General features: G+C 43.3%; 1 protein-coding gene across 1 annotated transcript in view; it reads right to left on the reverse strand.

Moving 5' to 3' along the window:
- Positions 1-108: 108 nt before the first annotated feature.
- LRP11 (LDL receptor related protein 11) overlaps positions 109-26,691 on the reverse strand; it is a 30,455-nt gene continuing 3,872 nt past the window's right edge. Inside the window, exons 2-7 of the mRNA XM_090279971.1 lie at positions 25,107-25,264; positions 16,066-16,207; positions 12,237-12,362; positions 11,126-11,332; positions 5,371-5,466; positions 109-719 (exon numbers count right to left, since the gene is read on the reverse strand). Of these exons, the coding sequence (XP_090136097.1) occupies positions 565-719; positions 5,371-5,466; positions 11,126-11,332; positions 12,237-12,362; positions 16,066-16,207; positions 25,107-25,264 (884 nt within the window). The 3' untranslated portion in view covers positions 109-564. The remainder of the gene's footprint in view (positions 720-5,370; positions 5,467-11,125; positions 11,333-12,236; positions 12,363-16,065; positions 16,208-25,106; positions 25,265-26,691) is intronic.

Consider the following 26,691-nt stretch of genomic DNA (forward strand, 5'->3'; position numbering starts at 1 on the left):
CACGGGCCTGCTCGTAAAGTTCCTAATGTAGGTATTCCTGCCGTAGGTAACATCCATGGCTCTCACTTGAGATCCATTCTCAGAAACAGGTTTTGAAGGGAAGAAGAGAAAGGAGAGCTGTGGCAGCTTAACAGGAGGACGAGCAGGGCCATAGAACGAAGAGGGAGCCAGGCATGGGTGGTATGGGGCGGCCAGGGGCCCACGGGTGGCTTCCAACAAGTAAAGGGTCATTCACACTGCCATTCTAAGGCCACTTCTTGAGATACTAAATTTTCTGCCTTGGCTAACTACAAATTCCTGTTTTCAGGGACAGCTTACGTAAATCATGGTTAGATATGTAAAAGTCTTTAACCATAAGGACTCCTCTAAATTTAAATATTTCATACACTTCCCAAGGAAAATCTTTCTGTAATAAATAAGAGCAAAGGTTTTGTGGCTTGTAGAATCTTATGGGTTTTCTGCGCCTTCCTTAGCCTAGTTCAAAACAAGTTCTAAATATCCAAAACCCAATACATGTGCCAGCTGTAGGTGGAACGGTCCTTGTCCCAGCTACCGGAGCTACACTTATAGATACATCCCATTGATGAGGTAGTCCGATTCCTCAGATGTGATGGGCCGAGCTTTCTGAAGTTTCTGTTTCACCAGGCGCAGACGGCAGGCGGCCATGAGCAGCAGCAGCACAGTGACGGCCAGGCCCAGGGTCAGGGGCAGCACCGCGCCTGGGGGCAGGTGGAAGGGGAGAGGGCCGGTCAGCGGTTAAGAACAGTAACAACTACACCTTGCCGTTGATGAACACCTCGTGTGCTCTGGCATTCAATCCGAAGAACTCACTTAAGTAGACACCTGGATTATTACCACCATTCTGCAGATTAACTGAGGTGCCTAAGAGCACATAGCTTGTAAACGGCAGGTCTAGGTCTCAAACCCAGACTCCTTTAAAACCCAATTCTCTACAGGTTCCTACAGAATTTGATGGCGTCAGTGGGTACAAATTAGTCAGATCACCCTTCTACCCACTGTAATAGACACCCTGTAAATAGACAACTGTAAATACAATGACATTTTTTCATTGTACCCATAGGTTACATTTATAGATCCATGCATGATATTCTCTCAAAATAAATAGGGACTAACTCCTGACTTATTGTTCTGGTTAGGGCTTTAAATTTTTTATTTCCTTTTCTAAATCCAGGGAACCTACTTTCAGCCAGTAGAACCATTGCTGAAAACTAACTTCAAAATATGCTGATGTAATTTTGACTAAGGATAGTTGAAAGGGAAATAATCTAATTCTCCTTCACAGGGTTTTCCTGTCGGATTGGGCCTATACACCAGACCAGAAGCAGCCTTTAGAGGCTTGCAGGAGTCTGGAAGGAACAGGGTGGGCCCTGGATCAGTTGGGGGGTAGGTGGGGGGGTTGTTTTGTTTTTTAAGAAAAATTAGATAAATATGATGTTACATTTTTTTTCTTTTTAATCCTTGCTTGAGGACATATTCACTGATTTTGAGAGGGATGGGGGGGGGGGGGGAGAATCAACTTGAGAAACACTGATCAACGGTCTGCCATACGTGCCCAGCTGGGGATCGAATTGCCAACCTGGTGTACCAGACAACGTTCCAACCAACTGGGCCACCCAGCCAGGGAGGTATGTTACATTTTATAAATTAACTCTAGGTAGCCTGTTACTTTGATACATTACACTGTAGTGCAATATTGTCTACATTTGTTATACTGTATGAGCTCTCTGTGGCTTATTTACTAAGTCAGAGAGAGAAAGACCATTATTATATGATATCACTTATATGTGAAATCTAAAAAAGCCAAACCTGTAAAAAACCGTATCAGTCTTACCAAGCTCAGGGGGCTCTATTTTTAGTTTGACCTACTCTCTGGTCAGCCCAGTCTTACAGATGAGATGGTGGGGCTCTTTTTAGCTTGAAGAGCCTTGCCAACTGCTAGCACTGGAGGAGCAGAAGTCTCCATTGCAGAAGCCTATTCTGTAACATTTCCTTTCATTCACTCACTTATTCATTCCTTCTTCATCCATCAGCGGCCAGATGCTTGGCAAGGAGCCCAGTGCTGGTCATCAGAGATAATAAGCTAATGCTGATGAGTGTTGGCACTGTCCCCAGCGCTTTATCACCTCAGTCATCCCATTCTCACAAAGTACAGGTATAAGAGGAGTGGTCCGTGTATCTGGTTCACTGGGTTTTTGCTTGAGGGATCTGGATGTGTGATGGAGCTTTCGGGGTGGGTGGGAGAGAGATGTTTTGTTTTTTTCTATTTTCAAACTGAGATTCTAAGAGATGACCCAGGTAGAATTTTCTATTAGGCTCATGGATTATTTGGGCCTAAATATGTCGGAGCCTTTAGCATCCAGGTGGTGGTTGCAGCCACGGAAGTGGGTGAGATTGCCAGAGAGAAAGGAAGAAAGGGAGGTCAGGGACACGGCCCTAAGAAACACCAACACCTAAGAGGGCACGAAAAAGGAGAGAACCAAAAAAAAGAAGCTCAGAGAGATGGTAGGGGCAACCAAGAGGGAAGGGAGTCTTGGAAGCAGACAGAAGAAACTATTTCAAAAGGAAAGTGCTCAGCTGCAGCAGATGCTAAGGAGAAGCCAGGTGAGGGGAGGCCTAGGGAGGCCACTGGCCTTAGCAACCGGAAATTCATTTACAGGGAGAGTGGAGACTGGGGGACGCCACTGCAGCACGAGATGTGAGTGTGTCTGCAGCTGCTGGGGGACTGAGCCAGCAGAGAAGCACATTAAAACCAGGAAGGAGGGTCAGTAAGTGATGGAGCAATGTACCGGAGAAGGCAAGGGGCTCCGTCAGGGCTGGGGGAGAGACCTTGGAAAGGGGACGCCTCTTCCTTTGGTCCTGGAGGAAGAGAGGGTGGGTGCAGACAGACCAGGGTGTGTATTCGGGGGTAGGTCGCTGAGCAAATTCACTCCTGATCGCTTGATTTTCTGGGCTTAAAATTGGTTCCAGGTCGAGTGGCCTCCTCTTCAAGACAAGAGGACCTGGAGCCGAGGACATATTTAGGCATTTCAACTACTGGTGTATTTGTAGCATCCCAGGTAAAATTCCTGAAGAAGATTCTACCTGGAAGTGGACGCAGGAGGAGGGGATGTGGAAGATGCCTTAGTGACTGCTGAGTACCTAAGTTCTGGGTGAGGCTGGTATTCCCGTACAGAATTGTGAAAGATAAAAATCTGTGCTAAACCCGAATTTGACTCTAGAGCCGGCTCATACATCCCACACACGCACACACATTAGCTCCCCTGGAGGACTCAGGAATCACCGCACTTTCTCCATGCTGAGCCGGCTCATACATTACACACACACACACACACACACACACGCTCCCCTGGAGGACTCAGGAATCACCGCACTTTCTCCATTACACACACACACACACACACACACACACACACACACACACACACACACACACACACACGCTCCCCTGGAGGACTCAGGAATCACCGCACTTTCTCCATGCTGAGCCGGCTCATACATTACACACACACACACACACACACACACGCTCCCCTGGAGGACTCAGGAATCACCGCACTTTCTCCATTACACACACACACACACACACACACACACACACACACACACACACACACACACACACACACACACACGCTCCCCTGGAGGACTCAGGAATCACCGCACTTTCTCCATGCTGACATTTTGGGCTTTGGCTGCTAGTTTCTGAATGGTCACCCCTAGGAAGGCAGTTCTGAAATGGCTCAGGGCCCTGAGGGTGTCAGCTCCCCCTGCATCTTCCTGGACCAGCCACGCAGGAACGGAACAAAAGACAGGCTTGGGTCAACCCCTGCTTTTTCAGGGCAGGAAAATGGTAAAGGCTGCCCTTCTAAACACACTAGTGTTCAGGCTATATACAACAGGTGAGTTTTCTGAACTGCCAAATTGAATTCCCGTTTAATACTTTTATGACAAGGAAAATGGATGTCCCACAGAGTACTTGTTAGAACAGTGGTCCCCAACCTTTCTGGGACCAGGAATTGATTTCGTGGAAGACAATTTTTCCACCAGGGGTGGGGGAGGGCTGGAGGGGTTCAGGGAGGATTTGGGAGGCAGGGAGCTAAGGCAGTAATGATGCTTCGATCGCTTGTCACTCACCTCCTGCTGTGGGGCCGGGTTACTAACAGGCCACAGACCTGTACCAGTCCACGGCCCAGGGCTTGGGGACCCCTGTGCTAGAATACTAAACATTTTTTCTTGACTTTTAAGTACTTCTTCATGTTCTTAGTTCGGGTAATCTGAGATTTAAAATTTCTAACCCCTCTAAAACCACATCATGAGTGTTTTTCTCAGAAACCAATTAAGGGAGTGAACTGGATATTCTGTTCATGTGACTGGGATCTCTTGGGACCAGGTAAATTCAGCAGGACAGCAGACCAGGCAGCATCTAGGTGTTTGATTATCTGGAATATTTTAGCCATCTATTGTTTAAAAATTATACTTTAATATTGTCCATATATAAAGAACACTCTAAGGTAAAAAGAAAATTTTCTCAATTTAGATCTAGAACTTAAAAATCATATTTTGTCCCCTAAATTTTAACTAATTAGTTTGTGGGATTTTGAACTAAAACCTGACTTTCTACAAGATTATGTAGAAAGTGTTTTCTTTCTAGTTAAAAACAACCAAAATTATGGAATTAGGAAGTTAGAGGATACTTTTCTTCCATTTACTAAATATTCCCTCTACCTCCTACACAGCTTCCCCGTTCCTGTTGTCCTCTGTCTCTGTCACTAGAATACTTGGAGGCAGAACTGGGTACTCAAGGCCTTTATTCTTGTTGGATCATCAACAGTTCAAGCATAACAGCCATCATTTCTCTGGCTCAGCGTATGAGCCAAGCACTGTGCTAAATGCTTTATACCAACTGTTCCATTTATTCTCCCTAACAACTAACTCTGTGGGGCAGGTATAGTTATTACCTCCATCTTACTAAGAGGGAGTTGAGATCCAGGTGAATAAGATAACCTGCCCAAGGTCACAGAGTTTAGTGGTGGAACAAGGACCTGAACCATGACGTCTGATTCTAGAGCCCACGTAAGACCCACTATGCCATGAACATTACTCTCCACAGCATGTCACACCTGGAAGGGACTACTTATAAAAGAGGAGGCCGCAGTCCAAAGAGGCGAGGGGACTAGTGCAGGGTCCAAAGGTGAGGCCTGACACAGGAGATGAGAATACAGTTCTGATCCACAGGTCACTGCTCTTGGCATGAGCTGTTGTTGAAGCTTCATCTAATATCCTCAACCAGGGACTATGCGATTCTGCAACGCTTATACTCCGCTATGCATTTCCAAGGTTTATGTTTACCTATTTCTGGGGCTGGGTGTTCCGCTCCTCCTCGGTCGCTCTTGGACTCAAAAATGTAATTTTCCTCTTTTCCGTTCTTCCCCGAGGAACCGTTATCTGTGGAAAATATGTAGAACACATGCATACATACATAAGAAACTTCAGAAAACAGACATGAAAATATAGCCGTATTTTTTTTAAAGGATGGACTTAAAGAAAGGATGTATAGGATCTATTTCTCTAATAATCATAGGCCTATGTTGGATGCTACCAACGAGATAACTAATGTGACTGATTTAATAAAGCAGAGCGTGTGGCTAGTACAAAGTCCACAGGACTCCCAGCCCCAGCCCAGAGAAGGAAGGAAATGAAGCTGGAAAAGTCACGGGTGGTCTCTGAACGTCATATGGTGGAAAGCAGAAACAGTGCAGAAAGGCTTTTCTTAATAAAAAAGGAACAGAGTGCATACAAAAGGCACACAGACAAGCAATGTCACGGTGTCCCCTTGACGCTGCTCCGTTTTTTCTGGTTAGACTCAGAGAGGTTCAGCACTTGCCCAGGTTCCCTTGAGTGGTGAGTGGGCCGTCAGGCTGGGTTTAAACGCAGGCATGCCCGAGTGCTTGTTGGTGGGAACCAGCGCTTCTGATTTACTGACACGCTGTTCACTATTTAAGCATTCTCTTCTGTTACACTATTGAGAGGAAATACTAAGATAAAATTTTAGAATTTTTACCCCAAGTTCTGATGAGTAATGGCCATGCCATTCTATCACTTCTTCTCTAGTAATTTATAGCATTTGTGGCTTATTACATTGACAATATAATAATAACTGAGTTAGTAAAGTTAGCCTTATGCTGTGGTGTGATCTTAAGTGAGATTTTTGGGAAATAAAATGCTTAATGTCCATAAATTAGAAACGATCTGCTGCCCTGGCCAGTGTGGCTCAGTTGTCTGGATTGTAAACCAAAAGACTGCCGGTTCGAGTCCCGATCAGGGCACATGCCTGGGTTGCAGGTTCGGTGTCTGGCGGGCCACATATAAGAGACAACGGGTCGATGTTTCTATCCCTCTCTGTCTCTCCCTCCCTCTCTCTAAAATCAATAAACATGTCCTTGGGTGAGGATTTAAAAAAGAAGAAAAAAGGGGGAAAAAAAAGGAAATAATTTGCTGAGTGAGGAATTTTATGGAGAAATAACAAAAATTTAAAGCCTCTTTACTCATATGGCATCAACAAAAATGTTCAACTGAAATAAGACACTTTAAACATACCATAAAAATCTGTTTGGCGATTTGTACTAAGAAATAAATATACACGACTTTACTAAGGATCACAAATCAACCGCACAGTGGAAAATTGTTAAGTTAATCCCACCAAAAGTGCATGGGCCTTGCTTCTCTGTACTCTTTCAGGCATTAATTATTACACTTTTTCACCTCTGCCAATGTGGTTGATGAAAAGCTGCCCCTCATTGCTTTCTTTACTACATTACTAGTACTAAATTAATATTGTCTCTTCAGCATGTCTAAATGAGTTAAGGTTCTTTATCCTCAAAACATATCTGTCCTAGGGAGGAGGCAGCAGAGAATTTAACATGTCCATATTCAATGCACTAGCTAAGATCCTTGTAAAATTTAGACATAGGTCATGAACAATAATGCAGTTTTTAATTTATTTATGTTATGCTGACTGTAACATCACTTCAACTCACATGAAACTGGAAGCTGGGGATTCCTGTCTGGTGGTCTTAGGGATAAGGGGGGAGGGGGAGCAGTGCTGCTGTCGAAACAGAAGCATGTGCTGTAAAGGCCCTTTCTAACACTTTCAAAGTTCTGTTCTTCTCTTCCTACTTTCTTTCCCCTGCATTTTCAAACACTGTGGGCTTTTAAAATTTTATCTATTGATTGATTTGAGAGAGAGGAAAGGGGAAGAGAGACAGAGAGAGAGTACATCGATTTGTTGTCCCACTTTCTTGGGCATTCACTGGTGGCTTCCTCCTATGTGCCCTGTTGAACCCGCAACCTTGGCACACTGGGACGACGCGCTAACAACAGAGCTGCCTGCCTAGGGCCAAATGTTGTGTGTGTTTTGATGGATATTTAATAAGACATAAAAATGCTCATTAGAAAAATAAGTTCTGGAAAAATAACATCCTAATTTTGTTAAAAGTAAATAAATGTGTGAGTAGGCAGCCGTCCGTCTCAAGAGATGATGGTGTAGCTTCTTAAGAGTCTATCTGCACCGCCGAGAATGGCTGTGCAGTCCGACTCGGGAGTGACACGGTATCTGTCTCCTCCCGTGTTGAATCGACATCTTGCGATGACGCTGGAGTGTCCTCTCCAGTGAAGCTGAAGCTACAGAGCCTGGGCAGGGTGATATGGAGGGTCTGCTGTTGCCCATGCAGCAGACCCCCCCTCTCTTCGCAGCTGAAGGGTCCAAGGGAAAGACGGAGTCAATACAGCTTGGCTTCAGGTGCGTCGCAGGAGTTGCCAGTGTTGACTGCAACGTCAAACCGCCTTAGGGACTCCGGCTCCGGATTTTCTGTCGGGGTTTACTCCCTTAGCCTTTCCCCTGAAGAGGTATGCCGCAAGGCAGCGGAGGTTTTTTGGAGTCAGAGTTTTCCTTCTCTGATGTGCCCTGACTGGAAGATCGAACCAGCGACACTTAGCTCGCAGGCCGACGCTCAATCCACTGAGCCAAACCAGCCAGGGTTAAATGTGTGAGTACATGTACATAAATAAGTCACCAGAAGAAAATATAACAAAATAGTGAGTTTTGCTAGATGATTTAAATTTTTTTCTGTATCCCCCAAGTTTTCTACAGTAAATATTACTTTAATAATTAGGAAAACAATAAAACAACAATATAAAACAATATATATTATAAATATTGGACATCTAATATCTCTATGTCTCTGAAGTGCCATTCCTTACCTCTTCGTAACCCAAGTCAAAGGCTTAATTAAATCAAAATCAGAGGTCGCAAATATACTTCAAATTGGGGGCAACTCCCACCGACTGGTGGCAGCAGCCTGGAGCGTTATTTTCAAAATGAGTCTGAGGCTGAGTCCTCGGTCCCCAGGAGTCAGCACTGGCATTGGGGGAGGATAGTGAGAAGCTAGGAAATGCCTTGGCAAGTGGAATGAGGGAAACTAAGAAAATAGTTAAACGAGGCCGAGCAATTAATATCCTGCTTATAAACTGCAAGATTTCATCTTCCCTAACCAAGGTCACTTAGGAGCTGACGGTTTACATCTCTCCTCCCCAACAAGAGAGCGGTAGCTTAAGTAACCCTGGTCAGGGAGAGAGAGAACAGAGGCCCAGATGGTGCCATTAGTGCTGGCCAAACCCCAGAATAGATAGAAGTCAGGGGAATAAATACAGAAAACCCAACTAGATCCAGATAACTACAAGATAAAAGTAAAGCAGTGAAGCTGATCCAAGAATGATCCCAAACTCCCCTACACACTCATTTTGATGCATGAGCATATTAAAGGACACACCTAGAAAGGCTGAAGATTCTGTTGAGGCCCTCCCCTGAGAACTTCCCTAAAACTTCTGCCTTTAGAAAACAGATAAAAACCCTTAAGACAAAGGACCCAGTGAACTCCCTCTTGAGTAGGCCCCCACTCCCAACTCCCTCCCCCCAAGCTTTTCTCAGGCATGTATTTTTGCTTTTTTCTAAGCTCTAAGGACCCCCACAGGACTTGCAACCAGTGTGGCTCACTTTTGTTACCGTGACTTCCTTCCTGAGTTGAGGCAGCCAGGCTAGGCTCACTCCTGTTGCTGTGACCTTGCCTCTTATGTCTTAAGCCCTTCCTTTTTCTCACTGTCCCCAGCTTTAATAAGCATACTCTCAAGGTCACCTGGACTCGTGTTGTGAAATCTTTCCTGCACAAAGTCAAGAACCCACACGTTCCAGACTGTGCTGGGTCAGACCTGCCTCAGTACTGGTCCCTTGCAGGTGACAGGATCACTGAGCAATATCTAGCACACATTAGGGCTGATAGAGCACTGTATGTACCTCAGGCTACTTAGCATCCCTGAAACGGGCTCTCAGTGCTGGGTGGGGCCATAGGTGATCTGGTTGAAATCCCTTATTAACTGATGAGGAAACAGGTCTAGAGATACAAAGCAGCTTGTCTCTCAAGGTTCTAACAGCAGAGCTAAGACTGGAACCTAATTGAGAAGACCTGGCCTTTGGTCTCTGCTCTGCCTGCAGTGAATTCATTCATGCTCACGTGCGCCTCTCTACTACAGTGACGCACCCAGAGTTCACCCTCCCTGGCCTCTGAAAACTCGGTTCTCTCCATCAGCACTTCATCCTTCCTGACAAAAAGACTTGGTCTCCCTTGACTCTGTTTCATAGGTGTCTGTTACTCCATGTAGAGAAAATTGACTAAAATCCCAAGGCAGGGTTGGAGTGACAAATTTTCCCACTAGGTGGCAGTATCAACAAGGAATTGACCAAAGCAGGTGTCTGAAGTGCACTTAACCTGAAATGTCAAAGAGAAGGCCCTGTATGCAATTTTTGCAAATATATTTGTACAAAGGCACTTAAAACCTACAAAGTAGATAAACAAAATATTGGGAGCAAATACATCAAAACATTAAAATTTTTTTTCAGTAAAGGGTGATATTTTAAGTCATTTCCGTTTTTATTATTCGCATCTTCTATTTTCTATAATGAACAAAAATTTTCATAAAGAACTTATTAAAATAGTGACAAATTACTCCAGTTTAATGTATGCAGAGTTTGAGTACTAAAATAATATTTGCAAAAGCATACATAAATGTGATCATCTATATTTATTTCTCATATGTCATACAATTGTGCAAATATAAATATGTAAAAAATAAATTCAAAATGATACAATCCCGTAATCCTTCAGCAGTGTGAATGCATTTAAGAATCTTAAAAGCAGCAAGAGAAAAGCAGAGAGTTACCTACAAGGGGTTCCTATAAGACTCTCAGCTGATTTCTCAAAAGAAACTTTACAGGCAAGAAGGGACTGGCAAGATCTATTCAATGTGATGAAAAGGAAGGACCTACAACCAAGACTACTCTATCCAGCAAAGCTATCATTTGGAATGGAAGGGCAGATAAAGTGATTCCCAGACAAAGTAAAGCTAAAGGAGCTCATCATCACCAAGCCATTATTATATGAAATGTTAAAGGGACTTACTTAAGAAAAAGATCAAATTATAAAAACTAAAATGACAACAAACTCACACCTATCAACAACTGAATCTAAAAAATAAAAACAAAATCCAACTAAGCAAACCAGAATAGGAACAGAATCATAGGTATGGGGATCATTCTGAAGGTTATCAGCTGGGAGGGGGAAGGGGAAGAAATGGGGAAATGGTGCAGGGATTAAGAAGTATAATTGGTTGGTACAAAATAGACAGGGGGAAGTTAAGAATAATATGGGAAAGGGTGAAGCCAAAGAACGTATATGCACGACCCATGGACATGAACTGAGAGGCGGGACTGTTGGAGGCAAGGAGGGCACTGGGCAGAGGGGAGCAAAGGGGAAAAAAACTGGGACTAATGTAACAATAAAATAAATCAATAAATAAATATTTAAAAATGTATTTGTGTGTTTCTTACTACAAATAATCAGGGCAAATGTCAGGTGTTATTTTTTTTTCTTTTGGCTAATTCTTCATTTGACTTTCTTCTTTCCCTAACACTCTTCAAATATAACTCTAATTTTCAGCCAGTGTCATTACAGAAAATGAGGCTCTTTGTGGAGAACCTGCCTCAAGTCCTTACCGGGCATCTCAGGGTCAGTTAGAATCTTTGGTCCCCAGAAGGTGGAATGATTCCTCTTCTCCACGTCTGATGACGCAGGCGGCCTGTTCAGGGCAGTGGCTCTCTGAGACTTCTCCGACGCAAAGCCCCCTGCGGCACCTTGGCTTGGGCCTGTGGTTCGAGGTTGGGCCGTGGCCGTGTGAGGCACCATCTTCCGCTGCAGGCTCACTGAAGCACAGAAGAGCTAGTCACTTGTTGGGTTTCTTTCCTGAGCTTTAACTAAAACCACTAAATTTGCAGTAGCTTTGAAGCCTTGAGTATTGGGGAATGATACTCTATCAACTTAAGACATGTCAGAGCCCCCGTAAGAACCTCTTTCTCATTTTCAGATGATCTCCTCTCTCTCCTTCCAATAACTCACTTTCTAAATGTCACATGTAAGCTGACAGACAAAACTTTAAACATGAGGTTGTGAGATTCGTCACCTTTCCTCAAACCAGCGCTTGAACCTCCTGCTGCGTTTCCTCTCCTAGGGTGCACACTTACGTACACGACATAGACAGCTTTAGATGACTTAGCCATGCCCTAGCATGTCCAACTTGCTAAAAATATTTTATGAAAACAAAATGTTATTTAAGTTTCTTAAAAGCATATTCAGTGGAACCTCAGTTCTGGAACTTAATTCATTCCAGAAAACTGTTTGAGAAGTGATTTGTTTGCAAACCGAATCTCCTTTGTTGCCTGAGAGACAGGCATCAGCATGAGAGGGTTTTCGGCCTGAGAATCGAGAACCAGAATTTTGCTGGACCACTAAGACGTTTTTTCCCTGAACAGCCTGGTCAAGAACTGGATTGTTTGAGAGCCTAGGTGTCTAAGAACTGGGGTTTGACTGTATGATAGGGCATTTTTAGGATGGTGGATAATCTTTTGGAAAACTGAACACAATTTCTTAACAACATAAGCAATACAGAATATTTGACCTTTGTTACTAGCATTAGAGACTCATAATAAATGCTGCTTAATTTAAGGCAAAGCTTGTTCACCGTGCAGAAAAAAGAGCAACAGTTACTTTGCATTTTATTAAGAGAATACAGTCAGTCTTCTACCCCCAAATGCCATGCAGCTGACTCACAGTTCCGACAGAAAGCTTCATCAGACCCGTCCGGACACTGCTCTGCTCCATCGCAAGCCAGTGTGATGTCAATGCAGCAGCCGTCGTCACAGAAGAAGTGGTAGCGTGAGCAAACCTTCGAGCACCCTGGTGACGAACAAGGCTCAAGTCACAGGAGCACAGGAAAGCTGACCTCGGTCGCATGTGAGGAAACGCACGTGGGTAAAGGGAGGCAGATCATGAGGAAGCACCCACAGTCGGAGCTGGAGCAACAGGTTCTGGAAAACTAGGGGGGTCTCTTCTTGACCCCCGACTTAATTCTCAGGAACCGCCACGGGCCTCATTTCGGGGCTGTCCTGCAGGGCGACACTGCCTCCGAGGTGGGGGGAGAGCGGCCGAAGCTCTGCCCTCCCCCCTCCTGACCCAGGCTTCCTCCCTCAGGTGCCTCCTCTGCATTCGCTCCTTCATCATCCCCCCAGTGACACCCTGCCCGGCCCTTGGGTGGCCGGCCGTGTTTCATGCAATCCACGTTGTATACATGGTGTGTCTTACATTCTCGTGTCCTAAGGAATGCTTTTTGCTGAGATTAACTTTTTACTCTTGAACCCTATTTGTTGACTACCGTATCTCCTTGGTGTAGTAAAGAATAAACAATCTTTAGACACTAGCTGGTATGAATTTATTTTCTTTAAATAATGGAACGGTCTCCTTTTTGGAGCTCTTAGGAGTTTTTAATCCACAGTGCAATTCATAGGAGCTACAATATGTTTTCTTAAAAGGCATTCTCCACTCCAGATCAAGCCAACTTTACTACACTCAGCCACATAACAACTGGGGGACTTCCTGAGACCGGGAATGCAGATGAAAGCATTCAGGCTAAAGTACATCATAAGGAGCGCTATCATTTTCCAGGGACAGGATAGACTAGAAAATTCTCTCAGGACATGGGACAGTAGTAACTGACATTACTCCACTGAGCACAGCATAGCATAGCACAGTACAGGTGCTCAAGCAAAATCCCGGCTACACAGTCCATCAGGAAGCAGTTAAACACTGGCAAAGGAGTCCAAGAGGAAGAGGAGGGTAAAGAAAAGAGAGATGGTTAAAGCTCAGGAGAAAGAAGAGGAAGCAAAGAGCCCACAGCTGTGGCAGAGAGCTTGGGTCTAAAAAGGAGTCTGCTTCCATCGCAGGGAAGGAGCGAGGAGCAAAAGTGAGTGGGGCTCTGTGAACCCCAAGCAGGACACAGCTACCGCTCACACTCCCTGAGTTCATGATGTCAAATTCCTAGATCCATTAAGGTTTCACTCATCCCTTGGCAGTTTTAGAGATTGATCCATATTTATAATTTATCCATCTATTTCCAGATTGGTGGTCTCCAAACTTTTGACCATGCATCCTGATCAATAGTGTGCTGGTGAACATACATCTCCAATCCATAAATAACATGTATGTATTACTGTGCTAACATACTGTGCATGTTATAAAATATACTGAGAACTTAAAAAAGAAGATTAAAAATTCATAAAACATAAATCCTGGTGTCTTCTTTTCCGTCCTAAAAATGTCTTCACCATTTGTGAGGGATCCTATTTGGAAACCATTGATCTAGATCATATTTGAAGTGCTGGTTGGTTTGCTCTTCGAATGGATTATTTCCCCCACAGCTTGAAACCATGCAGCCTCTGTATCTAAAAATGTGCCAAGTTATTCTCACATAAGCAGGGGTATGTGCTTGTCTGTGTGCCCCAGAGGATGCCACCCTTGGTTAATTACAGCTGGGTCACTAACCAGAAGATCAATATCTGCAATAGAGGGGAGACGAACACCTCTTCATCCCCATCTCTGGCTTTCAATGCCTCAGCGTGGTGTTTTATTAACTTTAATTCATCGTATGTTATTCCAATCCACCGTGTGTGGCTCCAAAGGGCAGTTAGTAGTACAGCATTCTTTTTTATTTCCTGTATAAAGTTACACACATTAGACCTATACCCAAGAGGCCTTTCAGTAACCAAAAGTGACTCCAATAACTCTGCCACTTCAGATACATTTTATTATCGTCTTGGAGAAAGGCCAGAAATGTACAACTTGGCAATTTACCTCTGGAGCCTGGAAAATTGGCCTGAGGAGTAGCTGGTGAGGTCCAGCCACCTGCGTGTCTCAGCCCAGGCCCTTTCTCCCTCGCCTGCCTGTGTGCCCTCACCCCTCACCCCTGGCTGGACAGAGTCAGCCACCCAAATTCTGAAGCTGCTCATGCTCTGATTCCCTGGGGAAGGCAAATTACCAAGGTTGCCAGGTCCTTGGGATTCTAAAATCTGCTTCGTTCCTTTCTTTTCCCCCCAGTTCAGCAGTTTACTCAGTAAACATATGGGTACAGAGGTTTGCTTCTCAAATACAGCACACAGAGAAGGGTCAGGGGTGGGTCTGAGCAGGCGCAGCCCCCAGGCACCCTGATTTCTAGATGCACCGGGCGGTGGGAACAAACGTCAGCAGCTCATTAGCCATTTTCCCCATCCTCGGACGGAAGCACAGCTGGTTCCAGACCTGGGCTATCATCATCAGTTTGCACATTCTCTTCATAGAAACAGTACACACAACAGGATAAATGTATGGGACCTGCTTATGCCCTATGAGCTGCCCTGTGACCACGGTTTGGGGACACACCCGCACCACCACTTGGATGGCTGCGGTGGCAGCACTCTGTCGGTTTGAATGTCCCCTTCAATGATCACTAACAAACACCAGAAAGTTAATCTGCTTCCCCCTTCTTTTTTTGAGTCTCAGCTCAATGTTTCTTTTTAAAATACATAATTGTAATGATCGTAATGTTGAAATAAGAACTTCAAGTCTCACGTTACAAATACTGCTTGCATTTCTCTATGTCTTTGAGGGAAGACAAGATCAGCAAAAGTACAAGTAAATCACGATCATATTCCAATCTTTCTTTCCTATTCTTCTAACTGCTGGCTTAATTACCATCTAAGTACTGAGCAGTCAAGGATGCCAGAGATGTGCTGCAAGTTCACCGGAGCCAAGGCTAGCGACGGTGCAGGTTCAGTGCACGGGACGGACCGGGTCTCTGGGACCAGGTCTCTAGAGCCACGTCCTGCGCCACGTCCAGCATTGCACCCTGCAGACTCTGCCATGTATCTGCGGACTGACAAGAGCCTCAGATACACAGCGTCTCAGCCCTTCTCCACCAGTGAACGGCAGGGGGTTCACTCTGCAGCGCCTGTAGGCCTTCACTGCGTCCATGCTTCAGGTACGTTTTAACTTGATAAACTAATCTTAGAAATGTCAATGTTTGGGGAAAGTAAGACACATCCATAAATGAGATAAATGAGTTTACGTTGTGCAACGAAACGTGAGCCCCAAGATAGGCACAGAAAGCTACATTATCAGTGTACCTGTGCATCTGCATAAAGTGTCCATGAAAGTTCTTAAACACTCCTTTTAAACGGACACATGCACTTCATATGTTTTAATTTGTCTTAAATGTACTCCTGGCTGCCCTCTTGAATGTACATATCAGACAGGCCACCCAGCTCTAAACGAGATTCTTCCTGGAAAAGCCCTGTGAGAAAATGAGTCAAGCGGGGATGGATCCTCTGTGGCTCACACAGCCCGTTCCCACCCCAGTCCAGCGGCGTTGCTCTGCCCAAGGCAGTGTATACTGCAGCCTCCGTCTGCTATCACACTTTAGTAGACGTTTCTCATTCAACAACACCAAAAATAAGAAGAGCCCACGGAATGCATGGTTAGACCGTAAAAAGCCAATCTGATACCCTCCTTCCCTACAAGTCTGGCTTCTGTTGGCCACATTGTGAATGCAAGGAAAGGACCTTCTTCTCACCTCCCGTGGAGAAGGCCAGGGGCAGCACTGTCACGGAGATGTTGTCAGAGCTCCTCTGCCCAGCAGTGTCTGTCACAGTGAGCTGGAAGGTGTACGTCCCTTCCTGCAAGTGGGACAGCTTCAGGGTTCCTGACTCCGGCACCTGCCACGCAAACAGCAAACATCACATTTGGTTAGGAGACGTGAGGCATGCAGTCCAATGCCGTCCTGGACTGGAAATCAGCATCATCCTCGTGGCCGTCCCACGACCTGCCTCGCCACTCCTGTCCAAGGCTGCAGGATGCTAAGTCAAACACTATTTGGGCAGGTTGGCGTGACTTTGAATTCACAATTTCCAGTTTTATCTGGGCTGATAATGCCCTTGACTGACAATCCTTCACTTGTCCTCAAGAGCCACTGTTCCAAACTTGTGCCTCTTCCCAGCTCCACACCCAATACCTAGTCTTTCTTTCTCAGCAGGTGGCCTCATGTACTTCAAGAACAAAATCGGGGCCACAATTATGGTTATGATTATGGCTCCACCACCCACCACCATGGTACCTGCATCTGTACCACTGTTACCTCCTTTCCTCCACTCATTAGGTGAGCTGTCACCTTCTTACACTCCACCCTCCTTTGGTCCTTGACCCCTTCCCCTCTGTGACCTCTCTGCTCAAGTTTCTCTTGACTTAACAAACAAAACACCAACAAATAAAAACTCCCCAGATCTTCTCTAGCCACAGAATTATTTCCTTTCCATTTCAGCTCAACTTCTTGAGAGGGCTGTCTGTCCATGCCGACATGCTGTTTCCACTTGCTCATTTTCCATGTATTGTTTATCCCACCTTCTGGCTTCTTTCCCATTTCCCAGAAACTATGCTGGTAAAACTCATTACCTGACATTGCAAAGGTCACCTAGCATCAAGGTCAACAATACGTATTAGTCTTGTCTTAAAAACAAACACACAAAAAGCATTGGCCCTCTTACTGTATTTAACAATGCTGGCCACTCCTATCTTCTGAGCTCCCTACCCCCCTGGCTTCCGTTTCTATATCCGAGTTCCCCAAACATTCGTTGCTGATTACCCTAAACCCAGGGCACCACCTTGCATCTCTGCTCTCCTCACAACAAAGCAGCTTTCTGGTCATGGAAAGAGCAATAGCTTCTGAGGCCCAGTTTTGTGGGGTGATTTGGGAATCATTTTTACATGCTCAATCTAAAGACCGTTCCTTTTAGCCTCCCCTATGATACTATTAACTGCTTAATATGCTATAATACTTTTTAAAAGATTCCTTTCCACTTAAATGAATTAGTTTGAAAGTTATTCTCTACCATTGAACTCTGACCTTATATATTTTATTACATTGACGCAATAATGAACTTGAAATAACTCACCTGCTTGTTTTTACTTATGAAATCCTAGATTTTGGACTTCTACACATAACCTTAGAGGATTTTTCAGTTGTATATACACACATACAGAATGCTTAACAATCATTTAGAGGCAATATAATGAGACAGTGGTGGTCACTTTCTAGGCTGCTCAAATATCACCCAGGCAGATTTCCAGGCTCCAGCCTCAGAGTCTGAGTCAGTGGTCTGGAGAGAGGGACCTGGGAGCCTACACGTAACAAGCACACCCAGTGACCCAGTGATCACACTGGAAGAACTGCAGGTGAAATGGTTAAACATGGAGCCCGGTGTCTAGCAGACCTGGGTCGGAACATCAGCCCTACCACGTGACCTTGTGCACATCACTTAACGGATCTAAATCTCAGCGTCTTCATGCAAGTATTGTAATAACACCTACCTCATGAGGATCAAATGAGATAACCATGTAAAAAAAAAAAGCTTAACACAGGGCTTAAATATATTCTATAAAATTATTTTTTTAATATAAAAAGAGCTTAGTATAGTAAATGTTTAAATATACTCACTCTCTCCATTGGTTTGATTCTCATCTCAAGTTGAATGACTTTACCCTCATTTTACAGACAGAGACCTGAAACCTAGCAAAGTGACTTTCAATGATTATCAGAAGAAAGAGAATAAATGTTCTAATGGTTAAAAAAAAAAAAAAAAGAGTTGGGAATTTCTCATATAAAATCCTCTACTAAGAGGATCATTTTCAAAAGAATAGGAACACAGCAAGCAGTAATTAAGACAAAATTAAATTGAACAGATGGCAAAAATCATGAAAGAGGATGGAGAGAGTTGGAAGGGAGAGAAAAAGAGAAAAGTTCTCTTTGCTCCCACCAAGAGCAGCACAACAGTCCCTGAGAACATGAGCCAATTTTCTCAACACTGCGCCATAATGCAGAGTTTCTACACAGACCAGCACGGCTTCCCTTCATTTCTTCTCCTGCTGCCTTTCCCTCCTTTCTGAACCAGAGAAGTCTGTAAAAGTACGTTACCGCACAGACCAGTGGGTCAATGGCCAGCTGTCCTCTGGGCAAAGCCACACCCAATTCTCATTCCATATGGCTGCTGATTTCATGGCTGTAGGTGCTGTTATCACCTTCAATATACATTGAATGGAACACTCAGGCATTCCAAAATTTCTGCAGGATAGCATGTGGATCTTTTCAACCTGAAATTTTCAAATTAATATAATTACAAGTCCTAGTGTCAAAATATTAAGATTAGACATGTACCTACAGGGCCCTCCCCTGAAAGTCTTCTCTGACCCCCTTTGGCTAGAATTTAATCTCCACCTCCTCTGAATTCCAGTAACACTTTACCGACCTTCTCCGACAGCCTTGCCATTTTCTACGTGGTACTGTTATTTGGTGCATGTCTAATCTCAACTAGAGTCAAGCTACTTGAGAGTAATATCCCCTAAAAGTTCTTCATAGTGTCTTATTTCCCTGCTCCTTGCCATTAGAAGGTTCTTGTTTATATACAAGTGAATAAATCTATTCTGATTGTAGTTAGTTAAACCATTGGCCAAAAAGACCCCACAAGTATTTTATATCCCAAGATGTTTAGAATGAACCATAATAGTTACCTGGAGTGCCCATGTTATGCTCTGCAATGCTTTATCTGCATTTTTCATGTTAGCACCCACTGGCCCCTATCAGGTAGTATTGATAGTATCCTTTACAACTGAGAAAGTTGAGAGACCAACTTTCACTCTTGAAGTGAGATACTTACAAAAAAATCCCCCAAGCAACAGAATATTCATTCATGTGCACCAATATATCCTCGCGTGTGACTTAGGAAATCTGCAGCCCTGGGAATGTCTTTTGTCCCTAAAATGTCTTGTGGGCTGCCATTACTTTCTTTCCTTTCTTAAAAGGTTTGGGAGGACAGAAATTACTGAATTGCAAGGATACTGAGGAAATATTTAGGGTCAGGTTTTGGTACCATGGGATGTGGTGTTTTTTACTTTCTCCCTTTCCTTTTGCTTTTACTCTCACTCCTGGAACCTCTGGCTTTTTTGTGTGTCAAAAACTGCACTTGTTTTAGCCCTGACCAGTGTGGGTCAGTTGGTTGGGTGTCCAACGGTCACCGGTTCGATTCCTGGTCAGGGCACATGCCTGGGGTGTGGTTAGGTCCCTGGGCAGGGTGCATAGCAACCAACTAAAAATCTTTTTTTTCCCCCCAAAATAATCAATCAATTAGCAAGCATTAGAATCCTAGTAGGTACAGGGTACAATTCTAGGCTTTAGAGAAAAAGGGAAAAAATATCAAGAAAGGAAGAAAGAAGAGGTGGAGGAAGGAAAGAAAGAAAAAAGGAATGGTAGATTGAGGGAGGGGGAGAAAAAGCCTCTGGCAGCATCCATAGGCAATTGAAATAGTTTTCAGCTCATCATACTTGCCTCACTGAAAATCATTTTAAAGAAATTCTTCCTTATCCTTTAAAATTCTGTCATGGTATTATATTATTCGTTTGTTTGTTTTTTAATTTTCGTCCGAGTGTATGTTCATTGATTTTAGAGAGAGGAAGGGAAAGAGAGAAATATTGATTAGTTGCTTCATGTACATGCCCCTACAAGGGATCAAACCTGCAACCTAGGTATGTGCCTTGACCAGGAATCGAACCCACAGCCTTTTGGTGTATGGGAAGACTCTCCAACCAACTGAGCCACCTGGCCAAGGCCTGTCACGATATTATAAATTTTACGTAGTTCTTTGGCCTGTTATCAGTGAAGACAGGTAGAAAACAGAAGACAACAGAGGCAGTGAGCCTTTACTCTTTAAAGGTCACTGTATGTTCTGTGGAACCTTATGTATCGGTTAAAGAATCACAGGCTACCTTGAAAATCCTGCTCACTAATTTTTTATAAAGTTTTTCAATTTTAATCATCTCCTTTCCTTTGGTGGGCATTTTCAGTATTGACCCAAATTATAGCCCAGGTAATCTGACTGAGGAGCAAATGACAAGGTATCTCTCACCCACAGAGACAGGATGCAATTTGAAATTCAACAATTATTTTGTGCTCTTTGCCCTAGACAAAGAAGTCAGTATTCTTGCTTCTATTTAAGTTTGTTCCCAAAACCTTTCTCTCAGGTTCAGTTTTAAAATACTATTTTAATCTGAGGGTAGTCTAAAAGCAAGATTGCTTGGGAAATCTCAGACCGTCCAGTCTCATAAAACCTGGATTTTATCAAGAAGGACCCATGTTCCTGTTTGCTCAAGATAGTCCTAGTTCATCTCTGTGGTCCTGGTGTCATTACTGAAACCACATCCTTTCACTCTCAGACACATCCCAATTTAGATGATATTATACCCATTTACTTTAAAAAATTAATTATGTATAGCAGTCAAGCCAGTACGCAATTGGCTTGAGTTTAATAATTAACTTATTGGTATAAACAACATCCACCCTTTGGCAAGCTCCTATTACATGTGGTACTCTAAAATCATGCGGTTAGAAATTTTTCCAAATCTGATGAATATCCTTGTGCTCTGTATCATGTTTTACATTCTGAATTCAGATGTAAATGTAGTCTGTTGAATAATCATGAAACTCAGTGTCATCTAATGGACTGCCAGGAAAAAAATGTGTCTTCTTGCATTTAAGAAATGTATTCTAGAATAATATTCAGTTAAGTGGATGTAGAATATCTTTTAAAATCTAGTTGTCAGCCCTGGCTGGTGTGGCTCAGTGGATTGAGCACCGGCCTGTAAACTGAAAGGTGGCTGGTTCAGTTTGCGGTCAGGGCACATGCCTGGGTTGCAGGCCACGTCCCCAGTTGGGGGTGTGTGAGAGGCAACCGACTGCACATTGGTGTTTCTCTCCCTCCCTTCCGCCTCTCTAAAAATGAGTAAAATTTTAAAAAATAATAATAATAATAAAACAAAAATCTAGTAGTTGGCCTCTTGGTTCTCACCAATCGTCTCTCCTATTCTTCCTTCACAAACGAAGAAACCAAGTCAGGGACTCGAGCTGTCCCAAAACGAAGTATTTAGCACAGTGCTGGACATGCACTAGACGCTAAAACAGATTAGCTATGAATTTTATTGTCATTAAGGCGGCAGCATCATTCCTCTTCGGGTGAGAACCTCGTTGGTCTTTGCTGGTTTCTGAGTGCCTGAATTGGTCATTTGGCCGTGGAAAGACAGGTCCTATAACCTGGTCATAAACTGTTGCAAGACAAGGCGGGGGCAGGGGCCTGACTATTCTACTGCAGGAGATGAGAGAATGGGGAGGGGAGTCTGTGCAGATGGCGGACCATGGGAGACGAGAGAGGAGGACTAAGAGGGGGCTGGGGTAGGCGCTCAGGGGAAAGTCTGAACGACGAGAGCTCCTAAGAGGCAGGGATAGTTACTGGCCTTCAGAGCAAGAGCATTCAACGCTGGGTTTTAACTTAATCACGGCGCTACATTAGACTACCACTGCCCTTCCTCCATCCCCAGCCACCTTCCAGTTAGCCCAACTTGTGGGGGGGGTGGGGGTGCATTAACATTTCAAGTCAGCTGGAGCCCCTTCTCAGAAAAAAGGTGACTTGGTTTGAGAATCCCAATTCTCCTGTCAGAAATTCTGGAAAATCAGGCTGCCCCGGTAAAAGGGACCAGAGGGGGGCAGCCCTTGAAGGCTGTTAATTACTGTCCAGGAAAATTCTCAAAATCTAAAAACCTCACACGCATATAATATGCACATGCATCAATGACTTTAACTCATTAACTGAAGAGCCAACAAGGTGTTGTGCTAATCCAAAGGAGAACCTGGACAGACAGAAGCAGTCACGAGTGACAACGTGGCGTTGCTAGTAAACGCAAAACTGAGCCAAGTCTGCTGTGAGTACCTATTAGGTACTGAAATGAGTGTGTGAACAGATTAATACCTATGAGTGCTAAAATGTCTCATTTGAAATCCACTTTTCTACAGTGTGGAAATAAACTGCATTTCTATTTGAAAAGATAGTATTTGCATTTCTATGGACAAGAATCATTTGCATTACTGCATTTTATAATTAATAAATGTTAACCTTGAAAAAAGCTGCTCCACAATCCCCAGAATTTCGCTGAAAGACGCTCAGTAAGCTCGTGCTGTTTCAGCCTTTCACAGCTTTATATGGTGATCTCAACCCAAAAAATGGGAAGGCCCCTCCTGGCAAGTTTGCTCTGAGGATTACAGATCTATCTAAACTGCCTGCCACTGCGTGGATGCTCAATCAATGATGCTTCATTATGATGACGTCATAGAAGGATGCACTTACTCCTGGGGGCATTCGTGAATACACATTATTAAAGACAGTCACAGTTTAGCTGCAAATGTTTCTCTTACAACAGATGTTGCCACGTAGATAATGGTTTTATAACTTTAGATCTATCTGCTGTGACTGTTAAAATAGTTGGCTAGGAAACTGGTCCAGGTTTTCCTCTTGACGGCACAGCAGTCAGCCCTAAAAGCCTGTAAGAAATGTCTAACTTTGTTGCCCCTTTATAAATATCCTCAATAAATTAAATACTGGACCATTAGCATTATTTTTACTTAGCACTCCTATATGTGATTCATCATGTACAGAATAAAGCTTTTAGTAGTACAGATGAAAAGCTAGTTGACAATAGAGGCAGGCTTGTAATTGCTTGAACAAATATACCCCAGAAGTGCCAATTAAGTCAGTGTCCCTCTCTGGTGGTATGACCGCCTTGTCCATGAACCTTTCCTAATCAACCTTAGTTCTCTAAGATTTCAGTATAGATATAATAGTTTCACAGCTGACATAAGGCATAGAAGGGTAATAAATATGATGGATGACACTCTAAATTCAAAATGATTCCTACTGTAGATGGAAACCCAAAAGCTGATATGTGAAAAGGAGAAATGTAAGGTCCTTCCCTCGGGTTCAATAAATCAATTACACAAACAAGGTGGGGAGGCCATCAGGGCAGCCGTTTACATAAAAGATGAAGCAGATTTCAGGGAATCCAGCTCATGGAAAATGCCATATGACTCTCCCATGTGATGTAGCTACTAAATAGTAAATTAAATTTCATGAATAGAAGTAGAGACAACATCTGGATCACAGGAGGTAATATCTGTGTCAGGAAAACACACACATTTTCAGGTGACATAGGGGGTCCAATCAGGGGTGTCAGGTTTTACAAGAGCATGGATGAATCTGAGAAAATCCAGAAGAGGCTGGAGGGTGGATGGTCTGGAAACCAATTCATGTGAAGAACATCTGAAAGAAGTGGGAGTATGATGTTCCAAGAGCATTCCAAGGGGTGACGTTCATTTTTTTTTTTCAAAGACTTAAGGAACTGTCACCTAAAATAAAGAAAGATGTGTCCCAGCCAGATAGCTCAGTTGGGTGGAGCATCATCCCGATATGCCAAGGTTGTGGGTTCAATCCCCAGTCAGGACACATATAAGAATCAACCAATGACTGGAACAACAAATCAATGTTTGTTTCTCTCTCACAATCTCTCGCACCCCACTCCCACCCTCTCTTTTAAAAAAAATCAATAAATAAAGTCTTTTAAAAAGAAAGATGTGTTCAATGCTTTTTCAAAAAGACGACTCAGCACTAATGCACCTAAGTTAACAGGAAGACATATCCTGTTTGCCTAATATTACAGCTGTTTAAAGATGTCATAGGACATGATGTGAAGTAGTGAGTGTTCATCTCTGGAACAATCAAGGCAGGGAGTGGGAGACCCCCAGAAGGATGTCATAGAAGGGGCTCATATGGATGGGAGGCCGGGTATCATGCTGAACAAGGGTCCAGCCTAATTCTAAGACTATATAACCATTGAGTAAATCAGTGCATGAAAATCAGTCTTGAGGGACTAGGTGATTGTTTTTGTTTTTGTTTTTGTTTCAAGAGAATAAAAATCAGTGTTTCTCCACAGACGGAAGATCATATGAAGACACAGGAACCTTGATCTTGGATTTCTCCCCTCCAGAAGTGTGAGAAGATAAATATCTGTTGTTTAAGTTTCCCACTTCCTCTAACTAAAGTGGTTTGGATGAAGTTTATCTGCCCAAGCCAGGAAATACTCTAATCAGAAGCAGTCCTGATGAGATTAACAACAGGCTGCTTGCCTCAGGACTCAGGACTCCAGGTGTCTACCAGTGCGTTAAGTGACTCATTCCTGGCCCAGAGGAGCCTGAAGAGAATCAGGGTGGAGCAACTCACTTATTCATTCAATTATCTCGAGCAGGCCTGACTGCTAAGTGAGAGGATTGCTTCCTGGAGCATGCAAAGAATGAGTTCATTATAATGTTATCTTCCTCTTTATGCTCCTCTGTATTTTTCAGTTTTTCTATCTGGATCTTGAACTAAGAAAAGAAGAAATACAAATGTTAATCAGTAATCTGAATCATTAAAACAAAGCAGGAGTCTTTTTCCTCAAAGCTTTTTTTGTATTCTGGAGAAGTCAACAAAAAAGCAGCAAGAACAAAGTAAGTTTCAAAACAAATGATGAGTCACTGTTTACTCAGTGGAAAAGTGAATTCATAGACCAAACCATTTTTTTGACAATTGCTTTTATACTTTCTCCATTTTTTACCTTTTCTGCTAGCAGAAACGTAAGTGGAAGGGCATTACCAAAGACCACTTCACTGAAACATCAGTTTTCATGACAATGAAGAAAGACAATGATTACCTTCATGTCCACTGATGGGTCACCCTGCAGCAGCGTCCACTCATACCGGACAATGGCGTGGTCATCTGTGCTCTCACGACCATCCAAAGTCACCTCGTCTGTGGGCCGACGCAAAACCATATCCCGCCCGGCCTTGCTAAGCGGAGGCTCATCCTTTTCTGGGAAAGAAAACAATTTACAGGCGAGATGATTCCCTATGTTTTCTAATTAACTGAGAGGTAACTTGTTTAGGGAGTTCAGCAAAGAACTGCTAAGAAAAAGTCTAGCAACTGGAAGTTATTTCCTTAATGGTTTTCATTGTACAATATCTCTTTACATAATAAATAATAACAATAAATTAACACAGAATTTAGCTGCAATACATGTGGAAGAAAAAGTGTGGAGTGTCAGCTATGAGCAGCAAAAGAACAGACTTGTGGGTATACGACCGTGAACTAGGCCCTCCAATGTGTAAATCTGAAGAAGTTTTATTCTCCAGAGTGAAATTTTCACTTAATTTATAAACTACTTATGTTCAAAGTTCTATTAAGTGAATTTATAACAAAAATTCTTGAAACAAACCTTAAAAAAACCAAATTCACCTCTGATATAGATTTTCTTATCCTCAAGTTTTTAAAACAGGAATGATATAGTGTTCAATGGGTGGGAAATAAATTAAATTGGAAAGTTAAGGCAAGTTCTTAGACCCTACAAAATAAAGTCCACATGACATTTTCTAGAGTCTAATTTTTCACCTAGGAAAGCAGAAGTTCACAGCTTCTAATTACTAATTTTCATAACAGAAGCCAGCACACCAAGTTTTCAGTTGTCCCAAAGCAGCAAAACAAGTTATGTGTAATATCTACCTGTGACCTAGACTGGAACGAAATAGTTTAAGGCTACTTATAGTCACTCAAATATGAATAATTAACTGACAGCTGCTTCAGTGATGACTGATGGGAGAAGCTGCATTTCTAAGAGCAGAGCTGTGACCATCTCAATAGATTTAAGCTTATTAGTAAGTTTGCCCAAATGAACATATATTTTAAAGAAACTTAGTAGTATCACGTGAAACACAAATTCTACGGGATGGTATACACCGTTTTTGGTATCTACTGTTTCCTCCATCCTCTGGTGCCAAAGTTCTGGTCCAAATGCTGGCCTGGACTAGTTAGTTCCTCCTTTACTCAGTCTGACCAATGTTGTAAGGAAGACACTGCCTTTCTTCTTCTGCAGGGAAAGCTGTATCCTAAGCAAACTTCTGCGGGTCCCAGATGCCCCAGTGCCAGAGGTTTGAGGTTAGCTGCAATCCCAGTAGTTTCTCAAGAGACAGCAACAGGTAGTTAAGTTACTCTTAACACACCCCAGCTAGAATGAAGCTTCCGGAATGCTAATCTAAAAATCCTCTAACCAGTTACCATTCCCTTCGGGATGTTTAGAGACCTCCTGTCCAGCCTTATCTTCTCAACAAGCGATTCTCTCCTTTCTGTGAGAGGCCTGAAGCTCTTTGAGCTGAGACATTTTTTCTGAAAGAGAATGCCGCCACCGCCAGTCTCATGACTCATTTAGTGAGCACATTATTACAAGGAATCAGCGCACTGGAACG

Source organism: Furipterus horrens, unplaced genomic scaffold (genome assembly GCF_987537825.1).
Source record: "Furipterus horrens unplaced genomic scaffold, mFurHor1.1.pri manual_scaffold_6, whole genome shotgun sequence".
Classification (NCBI taxonomy): Eukaryota; Metazoa; Chordata; class Mammalia; order Chiroptera; family Furipteridae; genus Furipterus; species Furipterus horrens.